Genomic DNA, 14574 nt, shown 5'->3' with positions numbered 1-14574 from the left:
GAACTAACACCAGGGGTAGGCTAATTCCTCTTAAACGATGTAAAAAGTAACATGGCATAAATAAAAATGAATAATAGGACTAGAGTCACACTTGAATAAATTAAAAGGAAAGGTTCCAGGTATGGAAGACCGAGAACCTAACCGAACACGAGGCGGGACAATGCCGCCATGCTCCAGACCGGGAACCCGTATTTATACCTAAAAAACGGCAAATACAAGCACCTGGATGGAACGAAACTAAATCCAAACCTTTTCAGGGCACTTAACTTAGCTGCTGCAATCGCTGCACGTTCCATCACGAAGTAGGGAAAAGGATAAATCCAAAAAACACAGAGCGAAAGAAAACACGTGTGGTTCTTAGTCCGCTAACTGAAAGGATGGCCACCAGAGGCGCGGCGATCGGCGTGGCGTGGGGTGTAGTGGTAGTAGTTGCCGCCTCGACCTGTGGATCGGCTCTCTCGTTTGGGAGTTTTGATATAGGAGAATTCTAAATGGCAAGAAGTTCGTGGTAGTGGTCTCACTCGCCCCAGTTACCATACCAACACCCTTCTTTTATTTTAGGTGAGCGAGTCAGTATACTGACATCTTTGATTGTTTTTCTCTGGTATTTGTTAGCTCATTTACCTTAGAAATAATGAACTAAAGGATTATTTCACGCAGCGACACGAACTGAGCCCAGAAAAGTGTTTTTTAAGATAATTTAGGTAATGATGAAAACATTAATTTAAAGAAGCAAAGATTCCATGGATGAAGAAGTTATCTTAAGATACAAAGATGTGGTAGAAGCAAGTAAGCAAAGTCAAATGTTTCACACAAAAAAATATGTAAATAAAAAAGGGAAACATAAACATGGTAAATGACTAAAGAAGCAAAATAAACAGAAATTGTTGTACAATAAAATAGCTGTAACAAGACCAGTGTTATTGAGGCTCATTACAACATGCATACCCAACCTACACTCCACTTTCTGCCACAATCCATATTACTTATTCTTTTGTACTAATCCCCATCTATAGGAGTAACAGGAAGGAGGCAAGGCAGTGGGTTCGTATCCAAACTTGTTTTGCTTTGAAAGCAACTTTTGTTACACAAAACCTGTTAATCAAAATTAGCCTAAATTGCAGTTTTTGCTTCAGAAGAAAACAGAAGATGCAGATGTAGGTGGTCCAGTTCTCATAAACACTGGACAAAGGAGCTGATGATGGACTCAGAGATTTTGGTAGTAAATGTAAATAAAAAATGTAATGAGGCATAAAGTTGGATAATGTTGAAGGCCTCCTGAGAAACATACATTTGAGGGAATTTCACCTATTCGTGGGTTTTTCCGGCGATAAGTATTCACGAATTAGTGTATTTGTATGTTATTTTCATGATTTACTAATTTTCAAATACTAAATAGTGATTAATACCGTACTATTAGTAAGTTTATTTTGATTAAATTATATCATATACATATTAAATAAAAAAATAATAATTCTCTCTCTCTCTCTCTCTCTCTCTCCTCTCTCTCTCTCTCTCTCTCTCTATCTCGCTCTCTCTCTCTCTCTCTCTTCATAAATTTAAAATCAATAAATTATGGTGATAAAGAAGGAATGCTATATGCATATAGAGGACCTAATAATGAGACAATCACAAATAAGGAAGCAGTTTACGAACTTGGTGTGATGTTGAATAGGAATCTGTTATGCAATGATCAAATAGGATTACTATTGGCAAAATGTAAAGCAAAAATGGGAATGTTGTTCCAGCATTTCAAAACAAGAAAAGCCTTTATAAAACATATGTATGTAATCCACTTGAATACTGCAATATGATATGGTACCCACACTGCCAAAAGGATATTGCACAAATAGAAAGTGTACAAAGGTCCTTTACAGCTAGAATAGAAGTAGTTCAGGACCTTGACCTCTGGAAAAGACTACAGATTTTAAAATTAGTATATAGTTTCGAAAGGAGAAGAGAACGCTACATGGTAATACAGGCAGTCCCCGGGTTACGACGGGGGTTCCGTTCTTGAGGCGCGTCGTAAGCCGAAAATCGTCGTAAGCCGGAACGACACTTGGAAATATGCCTTAAACTAAGAAAAAGTTAGAGACCTTACCTGTGTGACATGCAAGTAGATTGCATGATGTGTAGTGTGGTTATTTCAATGGCAAAGGATGGTTCTTGAAGGTATAATTCTTTATTAAACTCTTGTGACACTAAAAATGCACAATGTACTACACTTAATCCTTAGGTTAGATTATACACTAAATACTATATTATGCACTGTACACTTCGTAGTAGTATTTGTTAGATCCTGGAGTACACTAAAATCCCAGTCTGGTAGCTCTGGAATAGGTCAAAAGTTATAAAACACAATTAGTACAAAATACTACACAAAGTCCTGAATGCAATATGTAAATTATAGATATCAAGAGTAAAAGAGTTAATGTAATGATTAATTAATTCCTTACTTTTAGTTTATATTCCTTACTTTGAGTTATATCAAGAGTAAAAAAGTTAATGTATGTGAATTAATTCCTTACTTTAGTTTAAATTTGTCTTTCAACGTAACCCTGGATGCACAAAGTCTTATTGTGGCCCCATAGCCTACATCATTCCAGGGGGTTCTGGAATGTACAAAAAATAATTAGTATGTCAGTAAGTACTCTATGCATAGTAAGTTACATACAGTAATAATGCACCATACAGTGGTTAATATCACATATATAACATGTATACAACTTAGTTAATGTATGTTAATTAATTCCTTACCTTTAGTTTAAATTTGGCATTCAACGTAACCCTGGATGGACAAAGTCTTATGTGGCCCCATAGCCTATTCATCATTCAGGGGGTTCTGGAATGTACAAAAAATAATTAGTATGTCAGTAAGTACTCTATGCATAGTAAGTTACATACAGTAATATGCACCATACAGTGGTTTAATATCACATATATAACATGTATAAAACTTAGTTAATGTATGTTAATTAATTCCTTACCTTTAGTTTAAATTTGGCATTCAACGTAACCCTGGATGGACAAAGTCTTATGTGGCCCCATAGCCTACATCATTCAGGGGGGTTCTGGAATGTACAAAAAAGAATTAGTATGTCAGTAAGTACTCTATGCATAGTAAGGTTACATACAAGTAATATGCACCATACAGTGGTTTAATATCAACTGGTATGCATTATTGTAAATGATTGGTCTACACCCCCTGTTCAGCAGGGAGTGTACAGTACCAATTCCATGAGGGACCTTGATCACTTATCCCATGTGAGAGATCTTGGTCACTTTTTTTTAGTATGTACGTATAAAACTTACTTAATGTATGTTTACTACTATGTATAATTCCTTACCTTTAGTACAGTAGTACATAGTTTACAGTTGTCGTGCTATGTTATGTAGTAACCCTGGACAAAGTTTTATGTGGCCCCATAGCCTGCATCATGGAGGGGGTCCTGGTTTTTTCTGGAATGTACCAAAAAAGTATCAAAGTTAAGTCATGTTATGTATGTTTAGTAAGTTACATACAGTAACCATACGTACAGTGGTTTTATAACATGTACATATGTACATAATCAAACTTGGTTGGAAATTCCTGTAAAAAAAAGTTTATGTACGTATGTAATATGTACTTACTGTATGTCAAAAAACCTTACTGTTCATACTTTGTTACACTACATGTTACATGTGATACGTATACTTTCCTGAAGGGTTTTTTCCATCCAAAAATGGTGCTTCTACTTGTAGTTATCCCTTGATGACACTTGTAGTAACAACCTGGAGTGTGTGAAAAATGTTGGTTCTGGAAGGAAAAGTAACAAAATTAGTGTACAAAATATACACTACAGAAAGTTGTGAATGCATATGTTAATTACTGTAGATATATCAAGAGTACTAAAAGAGTTAATGTATGTTAATTAATTCCTTACCTTTAGTTTAAATTTGGCATTCAACGTAACCCTGGATGGACAAAGTCTTATGTGGCCCCATAGCCTACATCATTCAGGGGGTTCTGGAATGTACAAAAAATAATTTTGTCAGTAAGTACTCTATGCATAGTAAGTTACATACAGTAATATGCACCATACAGTGGTTTAATATCACATATAACATGTAGTATAAACTTAATTTAGAAATTCCTTACATAACTTACCAACTTTTAGTGAGTCTCAAAGCTGTTACCTAGGTTGTGGGAGATGGAGGTGGAGGTGTAGAGCATTCATGATAAGGATGCATTCCAAACCTAACTTCAGTGTGCTTTATCACAGATAACAGGCTAGGATGATGGGCAGTCTGGAATGAAGAATTAATATTAAAGGACAGTATGTAACCACTTAGGTGTACAAAATTTATTGTACGTATGCAAACATTAAACACAACTGAGAATTCCTTACCTTCAGCAAAATGAAGACATGTAGGCTATGTAGAGGTCTGGTTTATGTAAGTCCACCTTTACCAGGTGCATGCAAGTCTGGAATGATAATGTAATACATATGATTATAGTATGTATGTTTACATACATAACATGGTTATTACATATGTAATATTAAAACATTAATAAAAAAAAATGTCCTTACCAAATTCTAGTGGTTGGCTTGCTTACTGGGTATGGCCATGATGGTACATGAGAGTGGGTGGGTGGCTGGGCTATGGAGTGGGATGGGCAGGTGCTTGGGAGTCTGGAATGATAAAAAAATATATAAAATGATAGTTACTACTACTGTAACTACTGCACATGTTATTACTGTTTGACATATGTAGTGTGTAATACGTATGTTCAATATCTAAAAAATGAAGAATTCTTTTACTGAAGGAATGGGAGAGGTGATACTACTTGTATCACTGATTTGGGCTCTGGAGAGGTGATACTCGTATCAACTGATGAGGGAACATCTACATCTGGAAAGAATGATAAGGGGTACATAAATAATATTAATAAGGTGGATGTAATTGTAGCATATGTACACTTTTAATAAAATTTCTATTAGCAATTTATAAAACATTTTATACAAATTTGTTAAGGATTCCTTACCTGATGTATAGGGCGAGGCATCAAAACCATGGAAAGGCTCAGGGTCATCTGGGTCACTGTCACTATCAAAGGGTCTGAAATGAAAAAAAAAAAAAAATAATAAGGTTATGCAACATCAAACACATTGTACCACTATGTAAGTTAGTGTACGTATGTATGTAGGGTGTAAACAATTTCCAACATGAAAATGAGAAAAATGAAATTGCTTACCTGATTGTACAGGTGGGCGGGCTGATACAGAGGGTCCAGGTACAGGGGAGGGGGTCTGGAACTGTCACAGGTAGTACAGGAGATCTGGAACTGTCACAGGTTAGGGACAGGGAGATCTGGAACTGTCACAGGTAGTACAGGGGGGATCTGGAACTGTCACCACTTCTGCAATAAAATTACAAATGATGAAAATTAATGAAGTTACAATTTACTCTTACATTTAGTTGTTACATTAAAAAATTAACACATTTTAATATGTACACTATGTAAACACATAAATTAGTAAAACAGTCAGAATTCCTTACCAGGACTAGGAGTGGGAGGTGGTGGTGGTGGTACTGGAGACTTGTGAAAGAAAGTGTCAAGCCTGGACTGCACACTTCTCTTCGTCTGCTTCTCCTTCAGGGTCTCCTTGTAGAAAGTTCACCAAATCCATGATTCCTCTCTTGATTTTGTCAAACCTAGAAACGTTAGGGTCTTCTGCCTCAAAAGAAGCCAAGGCTCTCTCCAGATGAGTAAAAACCCTCTTGACAAGCCTTTCACAGTTAATGACCTGGGTTTTGGCTCTGGTGCCGCCTCCTCTTCCTCAATCATTTGTTGTTCAAGTTCTAGTAAGTCCTCTGCAGACAATTCCTCTCCATGGGAAGCCAGCAGCTCTGTTACATCATCAGGTTCAAGATCTAGTTGCAGCCTCTTGCTTAGCCCTACGATCTTCCTCGTCACAGTCTCGACGTCTTCTGCCTGGTCAAAGCCTTCAAAACTGTGCACAAACTGTAGACACAGTTTCCTCCAGGCCCCATTTAAAGTGGTCGTCTTCACCTCGTCCCAAGCACTTGCAATGTTCTTCACTGCATCTGCAATGTTGTAGCCCTTCCAGAATTGCTTCAGTGTCAACTCCTTGTTAGCTTCTATGGCCCTCAAAGCAAAACGTATGGTCCTTCTAAGGTAGTAAGCCTTGAAATTAGCTATTACTCCCTGGTCCATTGGCTGTATCAGCGATGTGGTATTGGGTGGAAGGTAACACCACCTTCACATTAGGATGCAGTCGCTCAAATTTGAAGGGTGACCAGGGCATTGTCCAGGACTAAGAGGGCCTTAAAAGGCAGACCCTTCGAAGTCAAATACCGCTCCACTGCTGGCACGAAATGGTCATTGAACCAATCTCGAAGACCATTAAAGGTAACCCACGCCTTCTTGTTAGATTTCCAATCACAGGGAGTTGACTCTTGAAAATGCCCTTGAAAGCCCTGGGATTCTCGGCCAAATACACCAGCAAGGGCTTCAGTTTCAAATCACCACTTGCATTGGCCCCAAACAGCAAAGTCAGTCGCTCCTTTCCAGCTTTATGGCCAGGTGCTGACTTCTCCTCCTTGGAAAGGTACGTTCGATTTGGCATTCTTTTCCAAAATAATCCAGTCTCATCCACATTAAAGACTTGGTCAGCCGTGTAACCACCATCCTTAATTATCTCAGCCAAACCACCTGGAAAACTTTCTGCTGCTTCGCTATCAGCACTAGCAGCTTCACCTTGCAGCTTCACATTATGCAAATTTGCACGAGCCTTAAAACGGTTAAACAACCTCTACTCGCGGAAAATTCACCACCAGCACTGCCTTCGCAACTTTTTCACTACTGCCTCATGCAGCGCTCTAGCCTTCTCCTGGATCACACTTAAGCTCACCGGGAACACGCTGGTTCTGGTCCTCCAGCCAGATCATGAGCAATTTCTCCATTTCAACAATGCTCTGGCTACGTTGCTTCTCGTTTATCACCGTTGACTTCATCGGTGCAGCATCCTTAACATGCTTCAGAATACGTTCCTTATCCTTCACAATGGTTACCACCGTGGTCCTGCTCAAGCCTAAAGAACGGCCTATTTCGGTGTTAGTTTTCTCCCTTCTCCGAACGCTTTATCACGTCATATTTGACCTTCATCGTGATGACCTTCCTCTTCTTGGATGAACTATCATCGAGGAAGTACTTTGGCGTTTAGGAGCCATTGTAAATTTGCGAAAATGGCAAGGAATTTCAGCAACGTCTCAGCACACAACCTAGTGGAATGCAGGCAGGCACGCGATTGAAGTGGCGTCCTTTCGTATTGTTACGCTTGGCGTCCTCGACCGTCCGAGGTCGTTGTTCGGTCAATTTACCATACAGTTTAATAGCGTTAATTAATTTATGCACCTCCGCTCAAAAACTAGTTCTGCATATGAGGTATCGTTAAAAAAGCATAACAAAACGTCGTAACCTTGGAATTTGTGTTATAATCTAACCAGAAACTTAGTTTTTTTAATTATGTACTGGAAACAAGCAATGATTTTTCATTATATTTGCGCTTTTGGACTGTTTTAAACTGCGCATCCCAAGCTAGTGTATTCATTCGCCCGCAAACTAGTTCCGCATATGCGGCGTCACTAAAAAAATTCAAAAAAATACGAAAAAAAAAAGTGTCAAAAATCATCATAACCTCAAAATTTTTGTTGTAATGTAACCAAAAACATATTTTTATTATATACTGTGCTAAACTATAAAGGATTTTTATCATAGCATGCGTTTTTTAAAAGCGTCGTTAACTCGGAGCGTCGGAAGCGTCAGCGTCGTAACCTCGGAACAAGCGTCGTAACCCAGGACGGAATTTCCATTGAATATTTAAGAAAAAGCGTCGTAACCTCGGAACGTCGTAAGCCGGAACCGTCGTAACCCGGGGACCGCCTGTACAGGCATGGAAAAAGATAAAAGGAATTACCAAAAACATCATAGAGGAAAAAATATCAGAAAGAGCAAGCAGAGGTAGATTAATAGTGCCCAAAACTATACCAGGAAAACTAAGGAAAGCACACAGGACATTAATCCACTACGCACCAGCATCTATTCAATGCATTACCAGCTCATCTGAGGAACATATCAGGAGTGAGCGTAGATGTGCTTAAGAATAAGCTTGACAAATATCTAAGCTGCTTCCCAGACCATCCAGGATTAGAAGATGCAAAATATATCAGAAGATGCATTAGCAATTCTCTGGTAGACATTAAAGGTGCCTCACACTGAGGGACCTAGGGCAACATGAACGAGCTGTAAAGTCTGTAAGGTAAGGTCTAAATGAGATGAGAGAATTTTTATGGTACATTTCACTCTTTTAAATAAGGATAACTCTCTCTCTCTCTCTCTCTCTCTCTCTCTCTCTCTCTCTCTCTCTCTCTCTCTCTCTCTCTCTCTCTCTCTCTCTCTCTCTCTCCACAAGATACATATGTCATAGTGGTAACTCTCTCCCTCTGTTATGGCTAGAAGTGTTAGAAGTGTATGTATATATCTTTAAGGGTACTACTACATTTTATCATAAAATAATAATTTACAGTACTAATTTTCAGATAATGTTAAGTTTAATGAGATTAAACAATAGCAATAAAGATCTCTCTCTCTCTCTCTCTCTCTCTCTCTCTCTCTCTCTCTCTCTCTCTCTCTCTCTATCTCTCTCTCTTTTCTCTCTCCATCCTCTCTCCTTCCCTTTCTCTCTCTCTTCTCTCTCATTTACATATGTATATTTGTTTTGTAGTATGATAAATAAATGATTCACCTAATAACTAATTTTCAAACATTAATAAGATTAATAAAAGAAGTAGCGATTCGCAGTATTTTCATTCACTTCGAGAAAGGAGGGCAGAGAGTAAATGACACTTTTGATATACGTATTGGTGGAGGGGAAGGAGTTTGAGTCGTAAGGCATTATTTTCTCTCTCTCTCTCTCTTCATTATTATTCTCTGTCCAGAAGTAATTCATAATTTCACTCTTGATGGTCAGATATATGACTTTGAGATTATATTAATAATATAATTTCAAAGATTAATACAGTAATAGGGTAGTATATTTGTAGTAGGATATTATTTATTAAGGTATAAATTTGGTATTTGAACTTTCAAGATTGGCAGTTATATGTATTAGCACTTTTTAGTGGGGATTCTAAGTATTTGCGGGTTTTAACTATTCGCCGGAGGTTGCCTTGTACACTTCCTCCTCGAATACGAGGGGTCCACTGTAACAAGGAAGCCTTTGAAGCTAACATGAAAGAGGAGTCTTGAAAGAGAGAGTGATTCCAGTGACTTGAGAGATAGGATAGATAAGAACGATAGGGCCAGAAAGACTTAGTTACCTTTGAATTCCAGGTAGTTTTCTTGAGTATAGAATGCAGTAGAAGACATATTCCCAAGCAGCAAGCACTTGAGGCTGGTATTCTGTTCTACAGTGTAGCAATCTTGAATGTGATGAGAGCTCAAGCCACCGACGTGGGATGTTTCCTTGGTTCATCTGACAGGGAATTGATGCTCAAAACTATTATTCTCCTGGCCTTGACATCTTTGAAGAGAGTGGGGGAGCTGCGCCATCTGAGCTATGATGTGAAGCACACCAGGGGTTGGGGGTCAGTGTCCTTCGAATTTGTCCTGGAATTCGTGGCTAAGACCCAGAATCCCTCTGTGCACAATGATAGGTTCACCTCCGTTTCATTCCATCACAGAATGACTTTGTGGGCGGTGATGCTCAAGCTATTGTTGTGTCCTGTCAGGGCTCTGTGTTGCTACCTTAAAAGAACACAGCACCTTAGACCAGACTGCCATAGACTTTTTGTTAGCACATGACATACAAAAAGAGAGGTGTCAAAGAATACAATCCCTTTTTGGATACAGGAAGCCATCAGACAGGCATACTTGACTCTTGATGATTCTGCTGCCACGTCTGTGCAGGCTAGAGCACATGACATTAGGGGAATTGGTCCCTCTGTGGCTTTCCAAAAGAACTTGGCTGTACATAGGGTGCTGAGCGCTGGTACTTGGTTACGCCAGTCCACGTTCACCTCTTTCTGTCTTGAAGATGTTGCCCACAGATCTTTAGACACGTTTTCCCTGGGTCCTGTGGTGGCTGCCCAACAGATTTTGTAACTCGTCATTGCCCTTAATAGGGCACATTTGTATCTTACCTAAGATGATTGTGTAGATGAGAGAATGAGTGAGTTGGCTGGTCTCTTTCTTTCTCTTGTACCTTTCCTTCTTCCTTCGGGCAGGTTGAGGAATAGACACGTCATTCGCTGGACTGGTCTGATACATGTGAGTAAGGTAGTCGTACTGGTAGTTTGGTCACTTGGTATGCAAATAACCAACCCTCTATTTGGTAACATGTGCTCCGCTCCTTGGCAAGGGGGAGTAGGGAGTGGTACCAAACCCTGGTGTGTTGGTTTGTTATTGGACAGTCAAAGTTTCTCTTTAGTTCCCTATGCAATGATTCTCCCATATATCATTGTATGTTGCTCAGTGTCTGTGTGTTTGGATATCAATGTATCCAGCTTCTCACAGGCATCAGTCCCTTTCCAGAAGTTATTTCTTCCGGAGCTGGACTGGTGGGTAGGCCCACAGCCAGTTTAGGTTGTCTGTACTTCCCACCAAGTTTAAGTCTATCCTATTGTTAAGACTGAAGGTTTGTTCGCATATGAACAAATGACAAATTTTCTAAGACAATTTGTATTTTTCATAGTTACAAACCTGAGGTCTTAACATTTTACTGCCCACCTGTTGCCGCCCCTCTGTCTTGTTAAGACATCCAGAGTTGGGAAAGACTGAATGCTGTGGCGTGGGTGTGTGGTCCTTGACCACTTTTCACACAATATACACATGCATTGCCAGATCTCACAAGATTCCTTGCTTTCACCTGCAATTTAACCAGATCCAGCTAGGCGCTAGAAATTATCCTATTGTTAAGACCGAAGGTTTGTAGCTATGAAAAATACAAATTGTCTTAGAAAATTTGTCTTTTTCTATAAACTGGCCTCTTAAATCTTTAAAAATTTATTTGTTCTGCCCCTTTTTAGAAACTGTGGATCACTTTTGTGTGTGTGTGTGTGTGTGTGTGTGTGTGTGTCTTACTGAAGATGGTGTATCTGCTGATTTTTGCATTTTTTAGATGGATCAGTGAACTGCTTGCATTGGCTAGCAAGGCCTCAAAAATTGATTCACTGTGCCCTTAGCAATTCCATCTCTGAAAGCTAATGCCATTAGAGGCAGTGCCTGGTTATCAGCAGGGCTTCCATTTCGACAGCTTGATGATAAGCGAAAATTGTAGATAACCAAAAACCGGTGATTTATGGCGCTTATGATGCCGACAACCAGATTTTGCTGTTGATAACTGGTTGATGGTGCCTCTGTTAGGTATATATCTGCACCATAACTCTATTATTGGTGCTGATAACCAGAAATTGGTGCATTATGGCACCAAAAATCGGCTTTGGTGCTAGACAAGCACTATAAAACTCTACCACTGATAACAGAGTCCGCCAATAACTGGAAACTGCCTATACCGTGGAAGATCTGGTGCATTTCCCATTTATAGCTATCTGTTTTTATCTTTGGGTCATCATATGTTTGCAAAGAACATGTTTGTCTTGTATATTGAAAGACAAAAGGCTTGCTTTTTATAAGTTTTTGAGCTTCACAGGTGAGATGTAGAATTATTGGTGGAACTGAAAGATTGCTACCATTTTGAGGAGGTCCTCTCAAAGAATACTAAGCCACCAAAATGGAACCTCTCATTGGTTTTGATAAGTCCTCCTATTTTGACCTGGCTTTTGCATCTTTGAGGCAGATCTGTGAGCTTCCTGCATTGTCCATTAGGTTACTTGTAAAAATGATAAGGATTCCATAAGTTTGCTGCAATTTGCAGGGGACTTTAGAGAAGATATAGCCCCACATTGCCAAGAGTCTCACTTTTTTTCTTCACCATTCCATGCCAGTACTGAAAGGTCCTTCTGGATTAGCCAGCTAGAATCATTCAGTTTTATTTTTGAAGGACCAAGACTTCCAGGGAAGGTTCATCGTGGATGCTTCAGGAATCGGGTATTGAGTTTTACTATTTTGTATTTGTTCAGGAAAGTTAACTTGAAAGTGTATGGGTATTTTACAAATGGCAGAGAAGGATGCTTTAAGATGTGTGTCATGGCATCAAAGCTTCCTTTACACATAATTTGAATGTTAACACAGTTTTAATGGTAGTACCTAGATATGCTAAGGACTAGTAGTAGCTGTGAGACTGGTAGTACATTATTTCCATCGATTGGGGTTCCAGACTTTGTAGACTCATCCTCTCCACTTCATTTCTCTTATTCCTCACTTTGACATCCTTGGAATGTAGCCTCTCCAAGGTTACTCACTATTATGTCTCATGTTGTTGGTAAGTACTTAGTTTTTTCTAGAACCACATGATGTTCTTACGATTACAAACATGGATTTCAGAGTCAGTAGTATTAGGTTTTCATCCTTAGGTCTCTTCTAACAGAGCTGTGAGTTGATTTTCTAATGTCATCACTAGAAATGTTCTAATCAATTCTTAAGGCCAGTTCTAGCTAATTAGAAATGATTTTTTTTAGCTGATTTGGTTTTTCAAAATCTGCTTTTTCATACAAAACTGTTACTTATAATGAAAAGTTCTTAACTCCCAACCTTGCAGATTTCTCACAGCTAATGCTTTAAACTACACAATAATAGTGGCTGGGATCTAATGATTTATTGATGCAGTCATAGGGCTTCTGCTGCTGCTGTAACGGCGTGATGGAAGTGTCTTGACATTCCAGGAATGTATGAAAAATTAATTTTGTTTTTAACAATAAAATTTTTTTAATTTACAGTAGTTTGCCTATTACTATATGCAGCTGCTGTTTACTTGTAAACTCTCTGCTGCTTTCTGTATTAGTTTCTCTGCTTTCAGGTATCCTTGGCTTCTCTTGAAGATTACTGGTTCAACCACTGGCAAGGACCATATATTTCTGCAGATACTAATCAGAATAATGTCAGTTTGAGATTATCAAGAAGAAGCTTAAGAAAGTCAAAAAGAAAATTTCGTTGCTCCATATGTCAAAAGAAGGTAAAGTATATTCTCCTTTTAATGTTTCATAATGAAAAACACATCTCATAGAGAAGTAATATTAGATATTCCGATGTATCTGTCTATCTGGTTTAGAACTTTTTCTTCATACTGTTAATGAAAAATGCACATGCTCATGAACAATTATGTTTATTAAGTTCACTTTTAAAATAGCAATCTCCAGTTTTACACATACATATATGTAACTTTACAAGTAATTACATTGCTTACAGTTTTACTTGCTGGCAGCTTAAAAATTTTGTAACTCGTGGTAGCACTAATATCGGTATAGTTAACTAGCCCTGCCCACTTTCAGGGTAGGAGAGGAACAACTTCAGCAAGGAGTTCAGTTGCTTTCTGCCGGTTCTCAACTGAAATTCAGTCGTGAACGGTATGCTTAGGTTTTGAATTTCGACGCTGCTTTTGGAAAGTTATTTGGTGAAGCATTTGTAGCCATGGCTTTGTTGCTTTCTGTTTAGTTCTCTAGTAGAGAACATTAGTTTTCATTATTTGGACTTATTCTCGATTTTGACTCCTTTAAAACAATTTGTGACTTTTCAAGGTGTCTGACACTAGTGTTGCTAGTATAAGATTTTGTAGCAAAGGCTGCAATACTAGACTTACTAAAAAGAAATAGTATGATTCACACACCTTGTGTATAATAGAGTGGAGGGGACAGGAGTGTTCAATTGGCAAAACTTGTGAAGCTAAGTCTAATTGATAATATTTCTAATGTTTCTGTGCCTGCTCCCGCTGTGTCACCTGTTCTTAATCCTTTGACTATTTAACCTGATCCTTTACCCATCTCCCCTGCTTCTGAATCTGACCCCCTTGCCAGCCTTAAGTCAAAAATTGTGTGTAATTTCAATAAATGTCAATACTGAGACGGTGTTGATTGTAGATACAGTGAGTCAATTAGCTAATTCAATGTGTGTCCTTATGGATAAAGAAAATTAAAGTGTTATTGAAGTGTCAGTGGATGAGGCAGTTGTTTGTCCTGCTGATGCTCCTAGGCAAAGGTCACTTGAGTATTCCCCTGCATCTGAGCAGCCATACCGGAGGCTGTAGGGAGGTTGGTGGGGTCTGCTCACTGACAGTCAGACCTGTTGCAGCGTCCCAGGTCATAACGAACGATGGCCATTGGAAAGGCATCCAGAATGAAGTGCATAGGCTGTCTTCGAGTTCTGAGACTTCCAGCCCTGAGAAAAGGCGCCAGTGGCACTTTAGTGATGAGTCACAGCCGTTGATAAGGGTTTTTTCTCATCTGCAGCGCATGCCTCTCCAGCTTCAACTTTTTTCATTAATGATAAACCTGCTGCTGCCAGGCTACCGAAAATAGTTCTCTCTTCTTCGGCAAGGAAGGTTCTTAATGAGTTAGACGTTTGGCTCACCGAAAAGAGAGAACGGGAAGTCTACCTTTAGTATTCCTCCCCCCCCT

General features: G+C 39.0%; 1 protein-coding gene across 4 annotated transcripts in view; it reads left to right on the top strand.

Annotated features, from left to right (window-relative positions):
- LOC135198160 (uncharacterized) overlaps positions 1-14574 on the top strand; it is a gene marked incomplete at its 3' end in the record, with an annotated part of 51256 nt that overhangs the window by 25243 nt on the left and 11439 nt on the right. For all 4 annotated transcript variants that reach the window (XM_064225662.1, XM_064225664.1, XM_064225661.1 and 1 more), the window contains 1 exon segment: positions 12981-13136. In XM_064225662.1, the coding sequence (XP_064081732.1) occupies positions 12981-13136 (156 nt within the window).

Source organism: Macrobrachium nipponense, chromosome 21 (genome assembly GCF_015104395.2).
Source record: "Macrobrachium nipponense isolate FS-2020 chromosome 21, ASM1510439v2, whole genome shotgun sequence".
Taxonomy (NCBI): Eukaryota; Metazoa; Arthropoda; class Malacostraca; order Decapoda; family Palaemonidae; genus Macrobrachium; species Macrobrachium nipponense.
This window is presented reverse-complemented; position numbering and strand designations above follow the sequence as displayed.